The 26,223-nt window shown below is 43.8% G+C and overlaps 1 protein-coding gene across 1 annotated transcript in view; it reads left to right on the top strand.

Annotated features, from left to right (window-relative positions):
* BMP6 (bone morphogenetic protein 6) overlaps positions 1 to 26,204 on the top strand; it is a 91,267-nt gene extending 65,063 nt beyond the window's left edge. The window contains exons 3-7 of the mRNA XM_035560246.2: positions 12,378 to 12,526; positions 13,368 to 13,565; positions 21,513 to 21,589; positions 23,171 to 23,281; positions 23,372 to 26,204. Of these exons, the coding sequence (XP_035416139.1) occupies positions 12,378 to 12,526; positions 13,368 to 13,565; positions 21,513 to 21,589; positions 23,171 to 23,281; positions 23,372 to 23,521 (685 nt within the window). The 3' untranslated portion in view covers positions 23,522 to 26,204. The remainder of the gene's footprint in view (positions 1 to 12,377; positions 12,527 to 13,367; positions 13,566 to 21,512; positions 21,590 to 23,170; positions 23,282 to 23,371) is intronic.
* The last annotated feature ends 19 nt before the right edge of the window (positions 26,205 to 26,223 follow it).

Genomic DNA, 26,223 nt, shown 5'->3' with positions numbered 1-26,223 from the left:
GAGATGAGTGGTTAGAAAGCTGCCTGGCAGGGAAGGACCTGGGAGTATTGTTTGATAGTCGGCTGAATATGAGCCAGCAGTGTGCTCAGGTGGCCAAGAAGGCCAACAGCATCCTGGCTCGCATAAGAAGCAGTGTGGCCAGCAGGGCTAGGGAAGTGATTGTCCCCCTGTACTCGGCTCTGGTGAGGCCATACCTCTAGTACTGTGTTCAGTTTTGGGCTCCTTGCTACAAGAAGGACATCGAGGTGCTTGAGCAAGTCCAGAGAAGGGCGACCAAGCTGGTGAGGGGTCTGGAGAACAAGTCTTACGAGGAGCGGCTGAGGGAGCTGGGCTTGTTCAGTCTGGAAAAGAGGAGGCTCAGGGGTGACCTTATCGCTCTCTACAGGTGCCTCGAAGGAGGCTGTAGCGAGGTGGGGATTGGTCTATTCTCCCACATGCCTGGTGACAGGACGAGGGGGAATGGGCGAAAGTTGCACCAGGGGAGGGTTTAGGTTGGGTATTAGGAAGAACTTCTTTACTGAAAGGGTTGTTAGGCATTGGAATAGGCTGCCCAGGGAAATGGTTCAGTTACTATCCCTGGAGGTCTTTAAAAGACGTTTAGATTTAGAGCTTAGTGATATGGTTTAGTGGAGGACTTGTTAGTGTTAGGTCAGAGGTTGGACTAGGTGATCTTGGAGGTCTCTTCCAACCTAGATGATTCTGTGAGAGGTTGTTGCTCTGTGCCGCTATGTGCTGTCCCCAGGAGGTCTGAGCATGGGCGTTCATGCTGGGAGGAATGCTTGATGATAACCAGTCTGGTACACGTGAACAGGACATGTCACTGCACGGTCCTTCGCTTGTGGGAAAAGGGCATGGCAGAGCACTAAATGGGGCTCAGCCACAGAAAGTCCCGGGTATGACCTTTTTGATGTCTTGGCATACAGCAAGAATCTGATGCAAGGCAACAGAATTTTAAACCAAAGATGATGTATGCTTGCATTGCTCTTGCATACTGAAGTCCATGTATCTCCTTTCAACTTGATACTACCAGCATAAAATCATAGCGTTTTTGCAATTGATTGTGATTATTGCAGCCTTGATCTGCTGTCCACTAGTTGATGCTAAGGTAAATAGAGCAGAATAAAATTCAGCATGCTGACGCAGGGATAAAATCACTCCTGGACTTTCAGTGGCCATGAGGTAGGTGAAAGAGAGAGGCTCTGAGGGTACAAACTGACAGACGAAAAAACCCTAAGTGTAAACTTGATTGATTCATTTCAAAAGAATAATGTTTCTGTTGAGGGAGGGAACATGCAAGGCTGGGTAACGTGTAGTCAATTAAATGTCAGAGTAATGCTGTGGTACAAAAGTGTTTCCTTGCTTCTGATGAAGCATGTCAGGATTTTAACTGTTACTCTGCTGCTGAATAATAATAATAAAAAAGGAAATCAGAAATAACTGTGTTTTAAAAAGCTCCATCTCTTCTCCGTGAAGGTTTGCTAAATGTTTTCCTTTCTGGCCCATCTTTCTTCAGCCTTTCCCCGATACCATTTGTAGAATCTACCTTTGATGAAGAGTTCATCAAACAGCTACCAGTTTTTCTGGTTTTTCTTTTTTTTTTTTTTTTTTGTTGTGGGGACTCCGGTCTTTGGGGAAATGGAGAGAAATACTGCATATATAGTTGTTAGTAAAAAATGTGTTTTACAGTAGTGTTGTTCCCTTTGCCCTTTGAGTTGCAGGTTGGCTGGTGTGTCTTCTGGGGTAATGTTACCTCACTGTCCACTTAAAGAACTGAAGAAAGTCAGACGGTCATGCAGATTCCGTAGATATTAGCTGTATTGTTCATTTATGGTTTCATAGAGTGAAAAATTGTGTGTTGGTCCATTTTAGATTTCACAAATACAAACCCATCTCTGGAGCTGGAGGAAAATCTCTACCAAGCATCTATGGAAGTGGTAGATACGCAGTTTTGTGATGGTCAACAAAGCAGGACACAGAGCATGTCAGGTTTGAGGTTGCCTCTTGTAAAAAGAAATGTCAACTTTTATGTGTGTATTACACTATTCTATAGCAAACTGAGCAAGCGAGTAATGCACTTCAAGAAAGACAATAAAGCACAAGGTAGACATACCTCCTTCCTAACAAATTCATAAAATCTTTGTTCAGAAGGTGGCTGTTGTTTTTTTTACACAAAACTATACTGTCACCTTGTATCTTTTTTCAAACACACCAGAAACCTGCCTGGTGAAGCTCAGTGCACATCCCTTGGCTCTGGGTGCTTCAGCCTTCATGAATGCTGGGCACTGCCAGGTGAAGAGACCTCTGCACGTACAGGGCAGAGGCAGCATCTCAGACGGAGGTCACAAGGGAGTTTTCAGCCCAGAGTTGGTGAACTTTGTGGGTCTTTTGGTTCCCTTCTGTCATGGTCCTTCTTGCCGCTACCACTGGCCATGCCGTTGGGACTGGGAATGGTGAGGCAGCTTCTTCTAGGTCCAGACCGCCAACAGTTCACCGTCCCTCCTGCCACAGGCTCTGCATGAACTGCTGACCCAGAGATGAGTGTCTGTAGTTCATTACTAACCTCTGACTCATCCAGTCCCTCCAGACTCCCTTTTTGTTTCTTTTTCTTTTTTTATTTATTTATTTTTGCTGGTGGGAAGGAGGGAGACGTTTGGCTAAAGGAACTCACGCTTCGGATGAGACTGCGGGATGTGTCACACTGCCTGCGCAGAGAGGGGCAAAACATGGCTCATTGATTTTTGCAGCTGTAAAAAGGAGACGTCCCTTTGTACTTTTGGCCCAAAGGACTATTTCATGTATATACAGAATACAAAAGCACATACGAAAACATGCGTTTGTGTATAAATATGTACGCATGTAGGTATTCTTTGTATGTATCTATATAAAAGGGTATATATATTAATATATATTGTCTTCTCTAGTAATTATTCTCTCTATATTAAAAATATACAGCTGTTAAAAGACAATTAAGATCTTAGAAGCTGCTTACCACGCTTCAGCCTTCCCTTCAGTGTAAATTCTGACTCTGCTGGATGCTGTTGCCCCTGTAGATTCAAACATACAGCCATGCTAATACTAAAACATTGTATTTAGTTGTTCTCTAATATCTCTTCATGGAGGAAAAAAAATATTGATTTTCTTTTTTCCTCAGATTCTTCTGGGATGCCTTAAGGAGCTGTATTCTTTGAGTAGTTTTTATTTTTGTCATCAGTTCACTTGCTTTTACTTTTGTCTCGGTGGATTAATTTGGAGTGTAATATTTTCTTTTCCTGTTGAAAATGGTAGAAGGTTAAAATTCAAAATAGCACTATTTTTTGAAGAAACTTGTTAAATATTTGGAAAGCTTCTGCTGCACTTTAGCAGACATCTAATGAGCCAGAAAAAAACAGCTGCCTTTGACTTTAAAAAAAAAAGTAAAAAAAAAAAAAAAAAAAAAAGTTTTGTCACACTTCCTTTAGAATAATGGCTTGAATAACAGCCTGATATTTCCTGACCTTTGACAGCATTTTATTGCATAAAGAAGAGTCTGTACAGATCTCAAAGTCTAGCTCATGAGCTAGCAGGTAAAACATAAGGAGTTGAAGTAGCACCTTTCTTCATCTTGTTCTGTTGGGAAGTACTCCTGGTCAGGAAAATTCATCTCTGAAGGCCACAGAAGATGTTTGTTCAGTCAACAGTGGCAATCACTATATTAATCTTGGCTTTTATGGGGTTAACAGTTGTCTGCAACAGTTATTTGTAGCTAATAAAATATTATCAGGTGCAAATAATTCTTACAGGCGCAGCTGGAGTGTATGGGTTTTAACCAGCCCTTCCCAAGAGAAAGGCAGTGTGCACCTCAGAGGAAAAAAAATACATACATTTAAAAAAAACCTGCCCATTCATCTCAAAGAAATGAGTTTGGTAGTGCAGGAGATAAGTAAAAAGGAAGATTTGGTAGACACAAATCATCACCTTAAACTCACAGCATGGAAGTATCCCTGTGCTCTGATGAAGTGTAATGAAGTGGCTTAATTCAGTATTACTTGAGCAAAAAAATGATCATCGGGGAGTAAGAGTATCAGTGTGTGACTCCAATACAAGCATGGTTTCTACTTAGCAGAATCACACAGCATTGCTGGTAATTCCCTAGGGCACAGTACAAACAAAACAAAACCTGAGACTTAAAATTTCTACCTTCTACTAAATTATCAAACTTATTTTTGCCAGCCAGCATAGATGAGACTAAAAACAAGGATTATATAGGGCCATTTGAGATTGTCTCCTAGGTAGGGGCATACACAAAGAGTGCATGATCAGAGATCAATGCTTATTGAAACAGCAGGAAACCTTCAGGGAGCCACTCGGCACTCTCTGTGTTAAAAGCAATCAGAAATATGGAAGCGATGCTCGTGGAGTCTCCAGGCAATGAAACACATATTGAGGACAGTGTGGTTTAAGAACATTCTCTCTTCAAAAAGAAAACATTTTTAATACTGACTCACTTGTGTCAATAATATTTTCATCTCTCCATTCCTTCCACCCTTTCGTAAGGTTAAAAAAAATAGTGCCTAGAAACTAAGCTTTTGTTTTATAACCAAACCACGGCTAGCAGCCACGTTCTGTCATAACACAAACTGTTGGAGATGCCAGTGGGATGCGGTGAAGAGATTAATGAAACCTTTAGGACAGGCCAGCATGGGTTTCTGACAGCATGGAGCAGAGATGTGTGAAGCAGCGCTGGGGTGGCCTCTGGTTTGCTCTGGGTGGGGTGGATTTGGGCATTCAGACGGGCTGTGGTGGCTGATGGCGGGAGCCAGAATGGGCGATGATGTGTCCACCCAATGCTGCTGCCTGTCAGAGACCAGGCTGTCTGAAGGCTGGTGTGGAATTTTTTTTTTAATTTTTTTCTTTATCGGTATGTGTCAGAAGCAGGGAGGTCAGCCAAAGCACCAGTTTAGGAACACAAGTGGTGCTAGCTCTTCAGTGCTTGTCCCACCTTGGGCACAGCTGTGGGGACATTGTGTTTGGGCAGGAGGGAGCTGTGCTCTCCTCCCTGTGGTGATACAGGTGCACAGCTACATGTAGGCTTGTTTCTGAGGTGAAGCACCAGTTCTGGGGGAGACCAGCAAAGCCTTTTGTGACTTCTGATACCTTTCGGGTGTGGATTGCCATGGAAGCAAAACCTTTGCAAGGGAAAGGAGGAAATGAGTTTGTCTCTGGAAACAGATCATTAATTTCTTTCTTGAAGCTTCCTTGCTCTCACCCAGCGAGGTGTCAGGTCAGGAGTGAGGAGGGAAGGCAGTTTGTGGCTGATCAAAGATGTTAGTCCTTGGTTTGGATCATCAGTGTGTTTTCAAGTGTAAATATCCTGTTAATGCAGACCTCAAAACACTCCCACACTGTCCAAACAACTGATCTATGAAAAACACAGTGGCCTGTGCTAGTGATCAAAGGAAGATACGGTACCTTAATGGTCAAAGTTTATTAAACAGTTTCATTTGCACCTGGAATGAAAAGTGAGGACTGGAGAAAGATTCTTCCTATGTGATAAGACACGTGGGCATCAGCATGCCCTCCTGAGGGACCGTGCTCCTCTGCTGAGCACAGCTGCTCAAGAGTTAAGGCTGTCATCATTTTTTTTAGCTGCCAGTTACAGTGGTAATAAAGTCTTCCTCTTTGCAACAGGATATTTATACAAATACGATCCGAGCTTCTAATCTAAAGGGCAAATTGATTTGCCGGCAGTGTTTATAGCTTAGAAAATAAATATCTGTCCTCAACTGGGTTTTGAACTGGGTTGTGTAACACAAATGACAAAGCTAGCATCAATCTGTTTCAAGTTAGGGTCAGGTTTGTTTATAGTGTGCATATATTTGTATATGATAGAGCTGTTTCCATGATGCTATAGAGAAGTGTCTGTCAGCATTTCAGTTCAACTCCCACCAAGCGTATGTGATTTGTTGTGTTTTTTAGGGTGGTTGTTTTTAGTAGATTAAAAGTCAAAGTTATTCTGGATGAGACTTACCGGTTCCATAACCAGCTGGCTTTTTCTACCAAAACTAAAGAATGCTATATAAATAACTGCCTTCTTTCTTCTCTTAAAGATAAATACTTCCCATTTACACTCTCCCCCATCTTCATGGCTCAAACTGCCTTTAAATGCTGAGGTGTAGTACTTTTAATTATCACTACAACTAGAATGTCCCTTGGTGTCCTTATATCCTAATCAAGGAAATGAGAAATGTGTGTCCTATCCTGACTTTGGACATTTTTTTTTTCTTTTTTACTGTTCCTGTTGGTAAAATGTTCATTCCCTAAAGCTGTGGAGCTCACAACCTTGAGCTGGGTGCGGGGAGACACCTTTGCACTCAAATATCAGCGTTGGCTTTGTTGGGGCTTATCACGGACATGTAGGCTGAGCTTCCCCTAGTCTTGGTGTGAGGGTACCACGTCCACCATCTCTAGGCTCTCACCTTCCACTCTGCCAGATGCAGCCTTAAAACAGGACAGCTTTTTCAACACACGGGAGTTTTTATCAGATGGAGTACTGGTGGCGTGAGCAGTGTGAAGCCAAGCTTACCTACCTCTCCATTCTGGTGTGTCCCTGTGCTCCATTCTGTGCTTTTTCCTGCAAATTAGTTCCCAGTTGCTGGTCTCCTATTCCATCTTGGAAGTAGCTTCATTTGCAGGCTGACAGTGCCTAGTATTTCTTTCCTTATTTCTAATGAATTCTTATAGGACATGCACATCTCTTCCCCTGGCCCAGAGATGGTATAGCTTCTTCAAGACAGTTAAACTGAGTTTTTCTTCTTTTCCCTAAAATGATAGAGACTGTCTTCGCTTTCCATGGCAGCTCATTGCAGGTGCTGACATTCCTTTGCCTGAAGCTCTGTGTATGAACGGGTGCTGATGGATGAGATTTTCCACGGTGCTTTTAACTCTCTGCAATAATGGTCATTTAGACATGCTAAGTTGTTAAGGTTTTATATATTATCTGTTGACAGTACTTTATTCTATATAAGCTGCATATACCATATGTTCTACAAGCAATAAACATTAAAAAAATCACAGTAGGACTTACATCTCTTGAAAGGTGGTGGATTCAAAGTTTTTAAAAGGCTGTGATGATTTCAAGGTTTTATCTACAAGGAGCTTCATTCAACTCAGTAAGGCTGCATCTGTTGTGAGTACAGTTATTTGTCATTAGTTAATAAGAGCAAATAATCTTGGTAGTTTGCTATGTACAGAATAATTTTTACACAAGGTCAGTATCTGTACAAGCTAAAGACTCTGATCCAGTGTACACAGAAGAGTATTTAGAAAGTGTGTTAATTAAAATGTAAATCCCACACACTTCTGTTCAAAATTCCCTTTTGAGAAACTGCTGTTAGGCAGTCTAGACTATTATGTCAACTTGTCTTTGAAGAAAAGTAAACAAAAGGTTCAGCTGAGGAAAGTTTTAGAGACTTTAGAGTAATTAATGCTTTGGTAAATGGCTGTTGATGCATAACAATCCTTTAAACACCTGGGTAATTGCGAGCTTTGAAGTTGGGCCAAAAACGTTTTTCTGAGCTCTGTAATTAAAATAAGAGGCCTTTAACTTGGTCATTTTGAAGGTGAGAGTTCTGTTTATTCTCACTGTCTCCCTGTAAGACTTCTGCCCAATCAGGGAAAAAAGGCCAGGGACGGTGGGAAAGTAAAAAAAAACCTAGCTCAACATATGCTTCTTTAAATTCAGCTTTTTATAGCTTTGGTGTTTTTCCTGTAGCAAAGTTCCATGTTGTAATGTGTACCCAGAACAGAGAAATTATTTTAATGCAAACGTTTCACTAAGTATAGCAACTGAGATTAACCACTTGACCTGGTTACTAATTTGACTAAATTCTAATCTAATTAGTATTCAATTAAAGTGAATTAACACCCAGAAACATTTTGTTGAAAGGTTTACACAGAGGTTTCAGTTAACAAAATATTTATCTGGGGGGGGGGGGGGCGGGGGGAACTGGAGTTAAACGCAAGCTGTTTCTCCTATAAATGCCCGGAGTACATGATTGGGATGCCAGTATTAAGAATAGTAGTTGTATTTGATATTTATATCCTACAAATCATATTGCTCTCTGGGGACACTGGAGCTAAATACTGCCTTCTGAATCACACAGGCCACATTTCTCCGGTAAATTGTGTACTTCTTTCTGTTTATTGCAGCCACTTGTGATTGCTCTGTTGACCTTAGCTTCCCAGTCCTCCTCCAGAGTCCTCTGAACGCCGTGGAAAGACTTCCATTTCTTTCTTGGGACTTGAGACCATACTGCATGGCCCTGATCCAGAGCAGAGAGCTCCTGGTTTGAGTTAGGAATTCCTAATTTGCGTCTTCCCACTTAATGTCCGCTCTTGTCTCAGGAGGGTTTTTTAGCTCATTGCCACAGTTTCTGCCACACACTTGCTTTCCTTTAATAATACATGTTATGCCTGCAACACCCTTATTATGGAAGTCATTAATTAAACTCATCCAGGTTAGGCATGCTGAAAATAAAGGTGAGATTGTTGAGCATTGTAGTAACAGTGAGATATAACAATAGTTGTTATATAATATTGTATACCAGTGAGGGCAAACTGTCTCTCTAGGTTAAGCTGCTGGCATCAGATTATCATTTTTTTTTTTTAATTTTTATCCAGCAACACCCTTTGGCTTGCAGGAGCTCCCTGCTTGTCTGCTGTGTGTGCTCCAACTTTTGCAATGGGTAAGGTCATAGAATCTGGACCTGGTAAGCAAAGACAGAGGACAAAAATGGTCCCTGTCAAAATCAGCCTGCAGTCCAGCATCAGGAGTGGGAGTAAGGCTACGCAGCAGCTTTAGCTCACATGCTTCCCGTCTGTATTTTGCAGCGTAATGGGAGAAGAGTGTAATAGATACTTTTTTCCATGGTCTTCAGAAAGCAGGACTGAAGGAAAAAAAAATAAAAGGTCGAGCAAATTCAGTTAGGTGGCTGCATTTGCTCCTGAACATAACGGGGCAAGACTGGAAGTGTGGGATTCACATCTCTGATGCCTGTCACTGCATTTGTTGACAGCTGTGTTGCCACAAATGGTAGCAGTAGCAGGTTGTCCCCTCTGAGAGCCATCTCTACAGGAAGGTGCCAGTAGTTTCCCAGATATTTCTAAAAGCGGAGGAGTGCTGGCTCGGGAATAACAGGCTTGATTCATGGAGTACATAGTGGTCTCAGGTACTTTCTACTCCTTTTTCTCTGCAGACTTTGCTTTATTCCAGAGTCTCTTCATCTGGTCCTTGTGTGTCCATGTGTCCCCCACCATCACAGCAAGGCCTTCACCCTTCCCCATCTGGCTGGATGTAATATCCCTTCCACCTAACCTGGGAGACCTCTCAGTCTCTGTTCAAGCATCAGACACCGTACACCTTGTTGTCAGGAGCAGCATGGACATTTCTCTGCCATGCAGCTCTAGGGAAGGGCAGGATCTAAGTAAATTCATTTTTTTCCTTAATTTGGTCTTTGGAAATAGGTGATTTTTAATTTAATTTAATTTTTTTTAATCTTCATGCTGAAGACAAAACTAGTAACAAATGCTACTAGTTACTAGACAATGTTGTGCAGCCTGGCAGGTTTCAGGTAACAAACATTAACTGAAAACAGACTTTAAGTATTAGGACTTGTTACCTGTGAACATTATAGATGTGACCTACAGTACCTGTGAGGTGAATCTGCATCATTGGCTTTATCCACTCAGACAAGTCAGAAGCCAGTTAAATAGAGGAGCTGATTGAAAATTAATTGTGTATGAACTTTTTTTTTTTTTTCCAACAGTTAACTGGATTGGAAAGCCCAGTCGTTGCTTTTTCGTTGTTTTACAAAGGCATTTAAATCTGTCCAGAGCCAGTGTGAGATACTGGGCTAAGGTGGAGCGTTCCCATTTGGTAGCACTGTGCCTTGGTCAGAGAGTTTGCTCATTATATTTGTGGAGGACACCGGGATGGAGGAGACCCACTGGAAGACAAGTCTGTATTTTAAATAAACTAATAGTGATGAAGGTCCAGTCTGGGGAAAAAAGTGTGATCTGATAGTAAGGAAAATTACATTTGGGCACGACAAATCAGTGATGTAAATACACCTTAGGAAGTGACTGGGTATGTTGCAGTGCAGCAGCATAAATCTAGGCATTATAGTGAATCACAAGGTGATCATGAGTTAACAGTGAGTTTTGTGAAAAAGCCAAAATGCTATTCTGGGATGTATGAGTAGAGGTACAGTCTCAGAAACACATGAAGATTCTTTCCATTGTACTCAGTATCAGTGAGATCTTGATCCAATCTGGGTCTATAGAATAGCTGTGAGAATAGTTAAAAGTGTAGAAAATATGGCTTGCAAAGAAAGACTGAAGACTTGGTGTTGTTTTAAGAAGGGGAGGCTGTTGTGTCATTTTAGTTAGATATTGTGGGTAATTATTTTTATTTTTTAAAAAAAACACCTTCAAGTGAAATATATTCGACTTCCTGGGAAGATGGTGGAGTTCCAAAGACAGGAAAACTTGAAGATCAGGTCAGGCAAACATCTCTCAGGAGTGACGTGGATGTAGCTGATCCTGCCTGGAGTTCAGAGGCAAGGGACTAGGTCCTTGTGTTCCTTTCTGGCTTTACAGGTCTGTGATGGCCACGTGCCTTCACAAAGTGCAAGGCAATGGGTATTAATGACTGAGCCTCCTCTTCGAATTTGTGCAGAGTTGACTAATTCTGTGTGCTTGAGTGTTCATGAAGGTGTATACAGAGTTTGCTCTCACAGAATTCCCAGCAGCTCTGCAGCCAGACCTGTTTGGTTTGGGTGGACATAATGCTGAAGTTGCTCCAGTCTGGAGGCTTCAGTGGGACATTGTCTGAAGCAGACAAGTGCAAGGGAACGTATGGCACCTAGAGAAGGGAAACTGGGTATGGGAAACCAAAAAGAAATCAATGTGAGGGGGTAGGTCAGAACAGCTTCTAGGAAAAACATTTTTCAGATATAGACTATGTCAAGCACTGGAGAGGACCAATCTGTAAATCTTAGTTAGAGGTAGGGATGATCTAGCAGTTCATTTCTCTCTTAACCAGAGAGGGGGAAAGTAGTCTCAGCTGCAGGTGCTGTTTGCAGCCTCCTGTAAGCAATGCCTCAGCTTACATACCTGCCTGGGAAAGCCCAAATCTTTCAACCTTAAGGTTTCCAAAACATGTAGCAGCTGGCTAGCCCCAGCCACTTGCCGCTGTTTAAGGTGAAGGTCAGAGTTGTTCCTGAACCCTGTTACCGCTGGAGGAGCGATGGCAAAGACTCCTGTGGGAAAGGCTGCTGAGTCAACCACAGGGTGTGCAGCTACCAGCGAGGCAGAGGAAAGCCTCCACACTGTAAAAATAGCTACACTAGAAGCCCTAATATACTTAAGTGCTTATTTTTCCATGTGTGATCTCATGTAAACCAATCTGCTGGGCAGTATGACATAGCAGTTGGCCAAAAATAAAGTGTAACTCAATCAAAACTTTTTTTTAGAAGTTAACCTTTGATGGGTTGAAGAGATAGGTATCCTGTTTTTCATTTCCATTAAGTTATTGTCAGGAAAAAAAAAATCAACAGGGAGAGAGAGAGGTGAAGTTGGGACTGATGCCTGGTACCCACTTTGTGATGCTGGTCATAGGTTAAGGATAGGAACTGTAGCTCTTTTGCGTGTGAAAGTTATGCATATAATACAGTGAGAATATGTAAATGGGATTTCTCTGGGTGCTTCTGCAGTTGATTTCATTGAACTGAATTTTAGTGTCTGTTTGATCCTGCAGAAAAGGCACAGACTTGATAGCATTTGAAGCTGAAGTCCACGAAGGAGACCCAGTACCAACATCCTTGGAAGAACACTCTCTAATCCATGTTGCAAAACCTGAGCAAAATGTCTTTAGGGACCATATGTCTTTAGGGTTCATTTTGCTTCACTGTTTGATGTTTGGCCTGTTACTTGTTTTGGTTTGTTTGCTTGTTTGTTTGTTTTTATTGTTATCAATTGTGGTAGATCTGTCTTGTGAAAGTTGGACTGAAACCACAAAAACCCTTTGACAAAAGTCATTGAATGCCTGGAAATGCTGGTAATTTGACCACTGTCCTGCCAGGACTAGAATTACTCTCTTCAGGAAGAAGAGTGATTTATGAATCTCTTGCTGATAGAGAAACACCAAGACCTAAGGACTGAGATTCTTTTCCTCCAGCCTAGAAAACAGTGGAAAAACCTTTGCAATCCTGAATTTCACATGCAGAAGCACATGCATCTTGTGGAAAAACTCTGGTTACAAAGAGGCAGATTTTGGGGGTTGTTAGCCAGGGGAGAAAACCCCAGATATCACTGTCTTGTCATTGCTTTTTCTTCTGCAGATCCTCTGACCTGTTTCTGCTGGACACACGGGCAGTGTGGGCCTCGGAGGAGGGATGGCTGGAGTTTGATGTCACTGCCACCAGTAACATGTGGGTGATGAACCCTCAGCACAACATGGGGCTCCAGCTGAGCGTGGTGACCCCGGACGGTAGGCCATGGGCCAGTTAACATGAGTCATCTTGTGAGCCTCCTGGATGCTGTTTGGAAGTGGTGCTAACAGCGTCCAGTTTTAATGTGGGTGGCTGTAATGATGGCACTTCACATAGCACAGAAAATTTGAAAGGTGGAAAAGGAGAGAATGTAAGACAGTAAGAGGCTGAGTGTTGCAGGATAAGCAGTAGGGAAGGAGAAGATCTAAGTGAGCAGATGGCAACTAAAGACAACAATGACATTTTATGTCTGTGGGAACTGGCCTCCAACCTTATATTTTCTTCTTATCACTCCATCCTGGATTTTGGTACAACTGTGGGGTCAAATGAGACAGAAGGACTGTTAACTGCTCTCCCTGAGGAAAATGCAGTGCCAGCCTCCACCTCCCCAAATGTGTTGAGAGCCTATCTGTGTACTCCTGGCCAAAGCACCTCTCTTTGCCCTTTACTTTCCCCAAAGGTCTCCTAGCCCCATCTCTGCTCCTTGTGTTTAAACAGCCACTGAGACAGTCACTGGCAGCTGCTTAAACAGTCCTGAGACAGCCAGTCATTGTGTTTTATATATCTATCTCTATACCTGTTTAATGCCTAAAATGGAGTAGAGATTGCATAGGGGGTACCAAAGAGCCAGATGCCATGGTGGAGCTTCTTGTCCACGGTGGATGGGGTGCTGTTGTAAAAATGTCCACAGGTCATGGTGGCAGGAGGGGAGGGTTTAATGATAAAAGAGAAACAACATGATCAAGAAAGGAAATCCTGTTTATTGGGGCACTGCAGCGCTGGAAAGAGCAATCCAACTGTGTAGTTCCTCTAACAAAAACTTTTCTGTTTGATTTGAAGGTTTCAGTGTAAATCCTAGAGAAGCAGGCCTTATAGGGCGAGATGGCCCTTATGACAAGCAGCCTTTCATGGTGGCCTTCTTCAAAGTGAGCGAAGTCCACGTCCGGACCACTAGGTCAGCGACGAGCAGGCGCAGGCAGCAGAGTCGAAACCGCTCCACCCAGGCTCAGGATGTTTCCAGGGTGTCAACTCTCACAGGTAATCATGAAACACCCACTCTGTCTGGGGACTGGGGCCTCCTCTTGTGATGTTCCTGTTTGCATTGGTGTGCAAAAGCAAGAAGGGGGATGTGAGGTGGGGTACCCCTCCTTGGGGGCACAGGTTGTGTCTGTGATGGGATAGGAGTGGCAGTCTCATGTAAGTAAATTTACAGGAGTTTTCAAACCCAGGGTGGAATACAGACCCCTGTGTGAAGTCACAGCCATCGAATTCAATATTTGCCTAGAATCATGCCATGTGAAATGCTATATTTAAAAGATACCATTTCAGTGTACACTGTGATCTATCATATTGCTCATACATGTTTCCAGCAGGGTCATCGTTTGGTTTTCTTTGGAAAAACCCTTTTAGAACAGCATGAGAATTTTTTTCCCTTTGTGGGAACAGTAGTGTAAATGGTGAAGTTCATTTCCAGGCATGCAAGCAGGCTTGCCTGTTTGCTGTGGAAAGATTGCATGTTGCTGTGTTGTACAAGCTTGTGAGTGTTGCTACGTGCTGGTGGGACAACTCTGAAATTTTGACGAAAATTGAGAAAGTCTTGCCTTGTGCATTTTAACTGCTTTGCAGCTGCTCTGCCCTACGTCACAGTGCTGCAGGCTTTCATTCATTGAGTGCCTTCTTTCCTCTCAAACATTTCAGCCAATTCCTAGTTACTTGATTAATTTGCTTATGCTGCCCCCTTCTTTTCCAATAGGATCCCTGCTTTTCCTGCATCTAGGCATGACTAAACCCCTAGGAAGAGAGGTGGTTTTGTTAGTCTTGTTGTTAGTTTTGTTGCGGGAAAATGAGCCAGCCTCGCCAAAGCTTCACCAGTGTGAACCCGTTGGATGCATCCTGCTCTGGCGTGCTCGGGCAGTGGGCAGGCTGCATCCACGGTGGTCATGCACATGCTGCTGGGTCATGGGTAGGGCTGGCAGCGGTGCTGCACTGGAGGCTTTTTTCTCTGAGGCTGGCAGTAGAGCTGGGGAGTATGGGCAGGGAGGAGACATGGGGAGCTGGTGTCCACACGGTCTAGTGAATGAGTAACCTCCCTGCCCAGAGCTGTGGGTACTGTTATTCGTGTAGGAGCTGGTAGCAGTGTCAGGATGGGCTCCAGCTTCCCCCCCTTAGCTCTGCAGATTTCACAGCACTGAAACCGAGATTTGACTACAATTAAATCAGGAGATGTGTTTCAAAGCTCCAGAGGGAGCAGATACATTGGGCAAAAAGGGCCATTTTTATATTGCTGATTTCTTGACTACAACAGGCATGAGATTATAAAATTATTTAAAAAAAAAAAAAAAAAAGAGGGAAAAATAGCTGGCTGTTGTGTGATCATAAGTGTTTTTTTGGTTTTTTTTGAGCTCTTCTCACTCAAAGACAGCTTTAATTTAAAACTTGGAATTTGGCAGTTCAGTAGTCAACAAGGTATAGTCGAGCCTCTATGGATTTAAGGCAGGGAAAAGGAGAGGAATTTAAAGTTAAGATGTATGTTTGTTTGGTTTCTGTGTTTAGAAAAGAGAGACTGCGTCAGCTTATTTTCCTTTCAAAGTGTTACTCTCTCAGAGTCTGTTCTCCTTAAGAAGTGGTTGATTTAATAGCCCAAGAGGCACTGATGACCCCACAGGGACAGCTCTATGGACCAGTGTGGGTTTTTAACATTAAAAAGATTGCAGGGATTTTTTTTCTTTTTTAGTTGGGTGGATTCCTACATACATGCCCCACTTGTGCACAGCAGGGCTGAGGAAGCTTTTGCCACAGGGCAATGTAGGACATGAACCCAGAGGTTACCCTGACAGCCACCTTGCTCCTGGGGGCACCCAGACACACTAGGACCTGAGGTGGGTACAGGACCACACACGGACCCCACCTGCTCAACTCCCCACCTGCATATCTTCCTCTTTCACTGTATCTTGCATCTCATCAGATTTTTGGTGCGTACTCTACCAGCTGGGAGATTGGTGCTACCCGTCAGGGCTTGAGGGCAGTTTCTCTCATGGTAAGCCAGGCAGCTGGTTGGTGCTGTTGCTTTTTTTGTGGATTGAACCATCCCTCCTCTATGTGAGCCCCTTTCCCAAATGACGCTGTGATTTAGGTTGGGGTGCTGTGTTTAAAAAAGCCCTATTTACTCTCAAAATTTGGAAAGCATTTCAAGTCCCGCTGTTAGGAGCATTTGAAGTGTGCTGCTGGACTGGCACTGGATCTGGTGAGCCAGAGGGTTTTGTTAAAGCACGCTCCTGCCTGCAGGACTGGGACCCTGCTGTGTCTCCTGTGATGTGCAGTTCTTGTCCTGAAGTCAGTACCAAGTGCTCAGAGGCTAAGGTTATGGCTGTGGCATAAGAATGCAAATAGTCTGTATTTTTTCGCCAAGAAAGCTCATTTCCCTGAATTATAAACACGTAATTATAATTGGCTTATATAAAGTCAAAGCTGAGTAACCCCCATGGTTATGAACTGCTTTGACATAGAGTCCTGCATCAATGCATTCCTGGAGCCGAGCTCTGGTCTTCTGCAGAAGGAGGATGAGCAGGAAGAAAAGGAAGTATTTTTGGCTGTTAAGGCAGAAAATCACGCGTCATCTCAGGCCCAGGACGCAGAGGCATGATGTGGGTGGGAGGAGAGTGCAGGTGTTTTTCCACAGTTGCCCCCAGGGTCTGGAGGCCATTGCCATGCCATGTCTACAGTGGGCTCAGCCCATGCTCTGGGCTGATCCTGTCATTAACCTGAAGACCTGGGGAGTCTTCAACCCAACAGATGGTGATCCTTGAGCATCAGTATTAGTGCTGTGTGGTCAGCTCCTCCGTAGGTTACCTGAAAACTGGTTTGTGTGTGTGGCCGTCTCCTTGCCCAGTGGCAATAACCATCCTCTTCCACAATTCATCCTCCAGGCACGTCCCACTCCATGCCTCATCCTTACTGAGAGGTTGTGATGTAAACATCCAACTTCTGGCTGCTCATGCTGCTCTGAGCAAGACTCACTTGCACAGAGATCTTCACAAATTAGAGGGCTGGCCAATCACCAGCAGCATGAAGTTTAACAACATCTGCACCTGGGAAGGGTGCAGATGATTATACGTACAGACTGGGGGATGAGAGGCTAGAGAGCAGCCCCGTGGAAACGGATCTGGGGGTTCTGGTTGATGACAAGTTGAATGTGAGCCAGCAGTGTGCCCTGGCAGCCAAAGGGCCAGCCATGTCCTGGGGTGCATCAAGCACAGCATGGCTAGCTGGTCAAGGGAAGGGATTGTCCCGCTCTGCTCTGGTGCGGCCTCACCTTGAGTACTGTGTACAGTTTTGGGCACCACAGTAAAAGAACAATAAAATTATTAGAGAGAGTCCAAAGGAGGGCTACAGAGATTGTGAAGGGTCTAGAGGGGAAGACGTATGAGGAGTGGCTGAGGTCCTTTGGTTTGCTCAGCCCAGAACAAAGCAGGCTGAGGGGAGGTCTCATGGCGGCCTGCAGCTCCCTCACAAGGGGAGTGGAGGGGCAGACGCTGAGCTCTGCTCTCTGGGGAGAGCGACAGGACCTGAGGGAACGGCATGGAGCTGTGACAGGGGAGGGTCAGGCTGGGTGTTAGGAAAAGGTTCTTCACTGAGAGGGTGGTTGGGCACTGGAACAGGCTTCCAAGGGGAAGTAGTGACAGCACCAAGCCTGCTGGAGTTCAAGAAGTGTTGGACAGCACTCTCAGACACATGGTTTGATTTTTGCATGGTCCTGTGTGGAGACAGGAGTTGGTCTCTCTGAGTCTTGTGAGTCCATTCTAACTTGGGATATTCTATGGTTCTGTGATTCACACAACAGCCCCTTCTTTTCAGTCCTGGAGGCCCCAAGATAAGATGAGATGCCCCGTGAGAAGCAGAGGGGCTCTCAAGGTGACACTTCCATGCAGCGCTGCATATGTGTGCTGCACTCCTGTACTGGCAGGCTACCCTGTGCGTGTGGGAGCTCGATACCTCAAAGGGCAGTATGTGCATACACTGAAGGCAAGTAAGGCCAATAAGGCCAAATGCTCTCACAGTGGCAGGGATCTTGTTAATAAACATCATTATCTCACATAAAATCTATTTAGTGGAGGTCTCAGATGCAGTGCAGCCAGCATTCCCATGTGCCATAACGTGCGTGTCCTCTCCAGCCCCAAATCTCCCCTTCTTCCCACCCAGGCAGGCCACTTTCATGTGAAGTGGGCTGTTGTTAACTGTGTGATCGGTTTACACCAGCTTTATCTGGACAAATCACCAAAGTCAAACACCAAGAAGAAGGGGCTGGCCTCAGAGACCTCTGTCAGAGCTATTTGGGATGACAGAGGCAATTAATTACCCTGTGGAATTTGGTAAACTGGCACCTTGGGAGCAGCGAGGGTATTCTCAGACGGATCAACCTCAGTAAATATTTATATCTTCTTTGCTAGCACTTAACGTGGGAGAGGTTATAAGAAATCTGAGGTTGGTGTGTAACTATCTGTAGAAGGAAGATCATTAGGGTCAGACTGTGCTCTCTCCCCTTTCAGCAATGCAAATGCCAGTGCCCAGCCTTAAGAGAAACATCTGTGCTGGCAGAAAGGCAGGCTTGTGTCACGGTGCATCCTTGGTGAGGGCAGACAGCCTTTGGAGCAGGCACCCATGGAGAGGAGGCGCCCTAGCTCTGCTGCTGGAACTGCCCTGCCCTGGGGCTTATTTTTAAGTGCAGAACAAGGGGTGTTCTTCTATTTATTTATTTATTTATTTATTTATTTATTTTAGCCTGTTGCAAGTACCAAGCTGGTATTCCCAAATATACCAGAGACAATTTGCTAAACCCACAGTGGGCCTGTAGGAAGTCCCAAAGCAGGCCCGTGAACTCACAGAGATAGTGGATGTCTCTGGGAAACATCTTGCACTGAGGGTGGCAATTTGGGCCGTTGAGCAAACTGGACTGGGGCAGCTGACACTGCTTTCCAGGGTCGAGATAATGTGTTGTGAAGGCTACCTTCAGTAGATCACTGTGCTTGAGCTCTCAGCCAAAACCCCATTTTTTTCAGGGTCATGATTGGGAGTACGTGGCTCTAGGGCACGTGCCAAGCCCCAAACCATAAGAAATGGATCATTGTCTATTGCTGCATTTTTTCCCCTATCTGTAAAAGCACTACTAAGATGTTTTTAAAGGTTTGTAGCATCCCTAAAGCTGGGCTAAAGGCAATTCCCCATGAATGCAGACAACTTTGCTTGCAAGGATTTGCCAGCTGTAATGCAAACGGGAGGACAAATCTGCAAAATCCTGGAGTGACAGACCTCGGGTCCTGTGCATTCACCATGGAAGAGCCCCCCATTGTCGAGGTGGTCAGCGGAAGGGAAGTTCAACATTGCAGTACTTTGTTTGGGAATCACTGACTGTTTGGAGCTTGACAGATGAATGTGGCACCACCATGAAGCTGAAAGATTTTGAAAGAAATCCTCAAGTATTCGAAGGACGCAGTAAGAAAACATATAACTAGTGGGAGAGAAGGGGTAGGGTTATATGTGGGAGAGTGCAAATCCCAGGAAAAGGGATGTTCACTATGTTGACACTTAGGTAGGTGAGCTCTGTGTTTGGGCAAGTGAGAAGGCAGGACTGGCTGTGTCCACCTGGGATAGAGAGTAGCTGGCATGCAGTGCAAGATATGAATTAGGTGACATTGAGGATCTTTAGGGGCAATTTCACAGAGTGAGAGAACACACTCATAGTATGTTATGCTTGGTATAATTTGTTAAGCAAATTTTTTTTCCCTCTGTTTTCTGGAACTGCTGATTGCTTGCGGCCTTCCTTCCCACTCCTGTTGTCTCTGCCTCCCTCACCTTCACCCCTTTCATGTAGCTAATTAGGGTAAATTGTAGCTGTATTTGGGACATATCATAGCTCTGTGTCCTTTGTTGTGAATAGATAAATGCCATCTAACCAGCCACCATAACTCCCTGTCAAATACAGATGTTCTTTCCCTAGCAAACAGCATATTTCCCATAGAACAATGAAGTCATGTTTTCAGGGACTAAAATGAAAGCCTTTGACCACCAAAAATATCCTCTGTTCATTTTATTTCTCATTATGAGAAATAATATCATTTAGAAACATATGATCATTTAGAAACATCTCACGCTAGAAATTTCAGGGACTGAAAAGCTTCATCTGGAAAGAAAAAAAAGCAAACAAACAACAACCCACACCCTCGTTTCTGCTGGGTATGTCTGGTTTGAAGGTGGAAAGCTTGAACAGAAAGGCCTTCCTCCGTCCTTGCTACCAGGCACTGCTGAAATAGTGTGTGTTTATGTGGCAGCAGCCTGTTAGCCAGCTCTGCTCACCTGGTTCGTGATTGAAGTAAACCTATTGAAGGCCTGAACTGCAATCCTGATAGTTTAAAACCCAAACTGCTTCTAAAAACAGCTCTCTAATCTTTGGTGGTTTGGAGTCTAGGTTTGTTTTGAGGTGTAGGGTTTTTTTCAGACCTCAGTGTTAACTGTACCCAGCTGTAACACTGGGCTGCCCTTAATGTCAGTTGGATGTGCTTTTAGTATTATAGTTTTTCTTCTGAATAAATATTTGCATTTGTAGTTCCCAAACTTGGGGGGTGAGGGGGAGAGAAGAAGATGAAAAAGAAAGGCTTATTCAGAGCCAAGGAAAAAGTCACTAAAAATATTTTTCTATCCCAGCTGCCACACTTGTGGAAAGCTGCGCTGGACCGTGCCCTTTCAGGCAGCATTAGGGGTGCCAGGGGACTGCTTGGCTGGGGCAAGGCATCAGCATCCATGTGTGGCATCCGCCTGCGTGCAGCAGCGTGTCTGGTGAAGCGCTGGGTGGAAACGCTGGGAGGCCGGGTCCAGCTCCAGGCTCTGCCTGCAGGACAAGCGTGTCGTTGTCACCACGTGCACGGGGAGCCGGGCTCCCACCCTGCTTGCCACCAGCTCTTTTGCTTCCCGTTGTGGCTGTCACTTTTTCTTTGCCCTCCCACATGCTCTTGGGCATGAGGGTTGCCTCTCACCGTGGGGGAGAAGCTCAGCCACCGCCCATCCAGGCTGGATCTGGGCAGCCATCGGGGAGCGAAAGGCCCCTCTGTCATGGCTCAAGTCCTCCCTTCGCCGCGGTCCCAGGTGTTCGCGTGCGAAGCCGCCTCTCTTTCCAAATATAGATGGGAAATTCCACTCACTGTTCAAAAGCTGCATTTTGTAGGGCTGTTGGAGCAGCTTCTGCACGGTCAAAACATCGCTGCGGTAAGGGTCAGGGCTTGGTGCACCATGTTTCTCTGTATACAATGTTGGCATTAGGAAGTAAGTTAATGGTGAGAGCTTGTCAAATCCTGTGTCAACTGCAGATAAACGTGTTGCCAGAGAGGTTTGGTGGGCTCTGGGAAGGAGTTTTACAGGGTGTGGATGATACAGGTCTGAGAGCAGAGGTGCTATGTGGAGCCATGCTTGGCGTAGGCTTGGGGGAAGGCACAGACTGAGACAGGGCATGTGGCTTTGCTGGCTACAGGACATCAGAGCTGTGCAAGGATGTCTTCTAACGGGTATGGGGTGGCGAGGAGCCTCCCTGGGACTGTATTGCTCTTGGAAACTGCATTTTGAGCGTATCCCCTGGGGCAATGCACACTGGAAATGTGAGCACGCAGCAGGGACATGGCACGTGCCGGGCCGAAGGAGCAGAGATTTATTTTTAAGAAACGATTTTAGGGGAGGTGTTTTCTGAGCACTGCTTGTCAGGTTTTTAAGGGAGACTGAAGGAGTTGTAACTGAGTCACTGTTACTTGGGTGCCGCCATTCCCACAGGCATCTAAAAAACTTCAGGCCTGCTTTGGATGTCCCTCAACACCCTTCTCTGGGCTGCTGACGGGAGCATGCTGTTTCTTGTTGCTGAGCCCACAGTGCGCACATCTGCCCAGCTGTGTGCTCCAGACTGTTTTACCTCCTAAATTCCTGTTTTCTTCTTTTTTATTTTAACAGATTACAACAGCAGTGACTTAAAAACAGCATGCAGGAAGCATGAACTTTATGTGAGCTTCCAAGACTTGGGATGGCAGGTGTGTGATGTTTCCCTCTGGGTAAACCAGACATTTTGTTATGAAATGTTATCTAAACAGTGTCATGGTAATTCCACTCGAGGCTGCCATTATGCTTTAAAATGTCCCTTGTGCCTCCCCATTAAAACCAATCATAGTGAAGGGCAAATAAATATTGTTAGCTGTGATATTTGATAGAATCCAGAGGAAGTTTGATACTTTATAAGATTCAAATACATGGTCATTCTCTGTCACTCATGGGAGTCACAGCAAGGGCTCCTATCTGTGCGCTTCTAATGATAAGGAAAAAATGGTTTAAGTACCGGTTTTAATGAAATCAAGCTTTTGTAGAGATCAGCTTTGTTTTAACCTGTGCTCCCAAGGGGGCTAGCACTGAGTGCAGTAGTTAGACCAAAGATTGGTTTTAGTTGCAATGCTGCAGGGCTAGAGGGGTCCTTAGGGCAACTTATTTAGGGCCAAGACAGTGTCATTAATTGTCATGTTCCACTGAATGTCCTCTTTTTTTTTTTTAATTCAGCACTTTTTTGTGTGTAGAGCTAGTGGAGTCTCACCTCCCCATGCCCTTTGCAGTGCTTCCCATATACCACATTAAACCACAAATGTATTTACATAGCCAGTACTTGCTTCTGTATCAAGTGAGTGACTGTTTTATGAAGAGCAGCTCTCTTACCCAGGAGCAAATTATGGGTGAGCAAGTGCTGTAAAACAAAGGGGTAGTTTTGATACACCCAGGAATCCTCACGTCAGCAATCACACAGCAGACTTAGCAAAGCTATGGTAACATTTGCTGGTTGCCTAGTTACTGCTATAGCAAAATTCATGCTACCACAGGTACGTAGTGTCAGGTAAAGGAGAAATACTCTAAGACTCTTAAGAAGAGCACCAGTGAGTTCTTCGTCCTGTAGGGTTACTGCAGAGCCTGATACTGATGGAAGAAAAATGTTTCTTGTTAACTGGTGATGGCTCTTTAAAACCACCTTTCTGCACTATTAACACATAGGCCAATTTTTTTATTTTAATTTACTTTTGGCTCTTTTGTAGCAGCAGAAGAAAAATCTGTAAATTTTTTGCGTTATCCCTATGGCAAAGCATCCCCTCCTTCCACAGCATTCTGCTCATTGCCAAGGGGTCCCCTGCCACCTGCAGGTCTGGCAGGCTGTCCTTCCCCTCGTGTGGGAGTGTGGCAGCAGTGAAGTTAGACAGATGAAACTTCCTACAGTGACCCTAGGAAAGGTAGTTCAGCCAGCAGGCCTAACCTGCAGGAAACGTTGGAACATGAAGGCATCCAAACCACAATCCTCCCAAGGCACCACAGCAGCAGTTTTAGAAATAAGACTGTTTTAGTTTGTGGCAGTTAAGCTGTGCATAGCAATGCACCATTCTTTGGACATTAAAATCAGTGTGTCCATGGAAAAGTCACAGCTTACTAAAAAAAACCAAAAACTTTCAGTGAAAACACATTTTCACCCTCAAGACAAAGTTAGTGGAAAATTTTCAGCTGCTCTTAATTGCATCCAGTTGTCTGTAGAAGCTGGCATGAACTTTTTCATTTCAATCAAGTTCTGTTTGTTTCCTAAAAAGGACTGGATAATCGCTCCAAAGGGCTATGCAGCTAACTACTGTGATGGGGAGTGCTCATTTCCACTCAACGCACATATGAACGCAACCAATCATGCCATCGTACAGACTCTGGTAAGTCTTCAGAAAGATCTGTCCCAAAGCCATAAGTGAATTTCTCAAAGAGTTACCATTGTATCAATTGTGTTTTCTTTTTGACAACAGGTTCATCTTATGAATCCTGATTACGTTCCCAAACCATGTTGTGCACCTACCAAACTAAATGCCATATCAGTTCTTTATTTCGATGATAATTCTAATGTAATCTTGAAGAAATACAGGAATATGGTAGTAAGAGCTTGTGGATGTCACTGACAAACAGTCTTCACATGGACTCTGTGATTCTTCCATGAACTTCTATACTACCTTCTGTACTTCGATGAACTACCTGACCTTGGGAAAAAAAAAGGTTGACAGAATAGTTTTCCAAACACCATTTATGTGCCTTGTGCAAGAAAAGGGCTTGGGGAACCACACACTGTGGCGTGAGCAAACAGCTGGAATTCTTAAAACCCAACCCGACACTGCAGCAGCCACTCAGTTCTGCAGAGCCAGGGCTCGCGAAGCAGCAATATGCCTGCACACATGCTTTACTTGGCTGGGATGGTCTTAATCTCACATAGAAGCTTGGCCTTATCAGTTGCTTGGATGTGTGCTGCAGTTTTACCAGATGGATACCCAAAAGCAGTGAGTCTTTTTGGGGGGGAGGGAAGGGGACGCTAAAGAAAGAATTGTTAGTACATCAGACTTAGAGCATACATCGTGTACAGAACAATATGAAATGCCTAAGGCTAGGAATTGCCTTTTGTCTAGAAGGACCCATTACTACACCTATACTGTTAGTCTCCTCTTGAAACCTGTCATGATATATGCATCTTAAATTGTGCCAAAGCAAATGTTTTGAGTCCCTTGGTCTCCAAGCAGTTTAAATCTGATGCTGCAAGCGTGAGATGACTTGGCTGCCCCGTGTTAGAAATACTAGCATGAAGTTGGACCCTGACTGGTCTTTTCAGTTCAGACTGGGCAGTCTAGGTCTATACACTTGTTCTTATGCAACTTCCTTCCACTCCCCACATGGAGCTGCCTCATCTTCTACCACTTACTCAGGAAGGAAGTCAGGACACTTCTCTAGCTGTAGTTCAGATGTAAAAGTTTAGGGGCCATTCATTCTCTAGCTGGACAATTTATTTACAGGAAGAAAGAATGTCAGCAATTTAGTTGCTCAAGTCTTTGGCCAGCCTTTCCCCTTTGACTCATGCAACTAACAAACTGGTATAAAGGATACAATCACATGGTAGCCACAGTTTGCCTAGCAGAAGCTAATAGCAAATTGTTTTGATCAATATTAAACGCGTATTAAATGCACTTACCTCTGATTCTTGCATTTAAAAGGCTTCTTGTAAATACAAGCTATAATTTATTGCACTTGTCACTGTATATTCATTGTGCTGTATCATTTATAGAAAGACTGCTTTTTTAAAAAGTTTTTATTTAGAAAAAATCGCAGTGTAAACAATTGTACCACTTTGATTTTATACAAGAAACTCATGACATTGTGCTTCACTAGAAAGTTGTTAAAAACATAGTAATAAAGGCTTCCTTTAAGGCAGAAGAATATACATTGATCTAATACATCTGCCAGTACAACACTTAGCTTTCATTGTGGATTTTCTTACACATTTTTAGACTGAACAGAACCAAAGGTTCTTGACAGACAGTAAAGTGAAGTACCAGGAGCATTTCACTGAAAAGTTGGTTGCTTTTTTCCTTTTTTATTAAACAAAAAAAAAAAAAAAGGAAAAAAATCCCTACTCCATATGATGGACAAAAATAGGCATTTTGACAGATTAGTCAAATTAGCCTTTAGCCATACTCATTCCATGAGTTTTCTATGCACATGGGATGGCAGAGTTCCGTCCTTGGTTTGCAGCTGTCACCATGTTATGACATTATCTGCAATGTACATTCTTTGGCTTTCAGTTACATCTAACATGGAGCATCTTATGCACCAAAGAATAGATCCGTATTATAATCCAAGGCAACAGAGAGTGCATGGGCCTAACATTCAAACTTATCAACACTTACTTACAGCTTGGAGAAAGGTTAAGGCTTAAGAAGAGTGGGAAACTATTTTAGATGACTGCAGAACAGCTGAGTGGAAAAATTAAACATTGTACTACTTGATGTTCTATAAGTGCTCTGAATTTGTGCTGACCTGCTCCTAAGTCTGAATTCAGGTTAGGGTAGGAAACGTATGTCATCAGCTCTGAGGTCTAACTGATCATTTAATATTAATGGCTTAGCTATAACAGCACTTACTCACTTTGGCTCTATATAAGTAGAGCATAGTTACTCCTCTGGAGCTGGACAGAAGCAGTCTACAAAAAATCCACCTGATGTACACTATGGCATCAGTAATGTTCAGGCACATGTTACAGTACCATTACTTTCATTATGGCTAGACCTTCCATGCTGAGAGGATTAACAGGAAACAACCAGCTCATGGTGGCCTGGTATCTTCCAAAAGCGTGTGTGTTTTCAATCTCCCATGACTCTCTGTTTCTTAACCAGCAGCTATATTAAGACAAACAGGTTATAAGTGCAGTTGTAGAGGCAGAAGTTAACACAGCTGCCGCTTTTACCTTTTGTAGCGATGGTGTGCAGTTTGTAAGGATTACTTTTTAACCAAATCTAACCCAAAGACAAAAATATTCTGCTGGTGTCCTTAATTTGGTTTTCTTAATGTATTTTAGTCTCAAAGGAAACCATTTACATTTCCTTGCGGGAATGCAGAAATGCAGTAATACTACCAATACTGAAAATATTCTCAGTTTGCACAGTAGGTACATGTTAGTTTTCCTTCACAAGTAGGGTAGCATGTCTTTAACACACACACAGAGGGAAGATACCAATGTTTAGTATGTTCAATTTCCTAAAAACAAACAAAAAAATGCCCTCCCACCCCCCATACTATTTAAAAGTTAGCTATTACTTAAATCCCTCAACTACTGTACAAA

Source organism: Cygnus atratus, chromosome 2 (assembly GCF_013377495.2).
Source record: "Cygnus atratus isolate AKBS03 ecotype Queensland, Australia chromosome 2, CAtr_DNAZoo_HiC_assembly, whole genome shotgun sequence".
In the NCBI taxonomy this organism is placed as follows: domain Eukaryota; kingdom Metazoa; phylum Chordata; class Aves; order Anseriformes; family Anatidae; genus Cygnus; species Cygnus atratus.
This window is presented reverse-complemented; position numbering and strand designations above follow the sequence as displayed.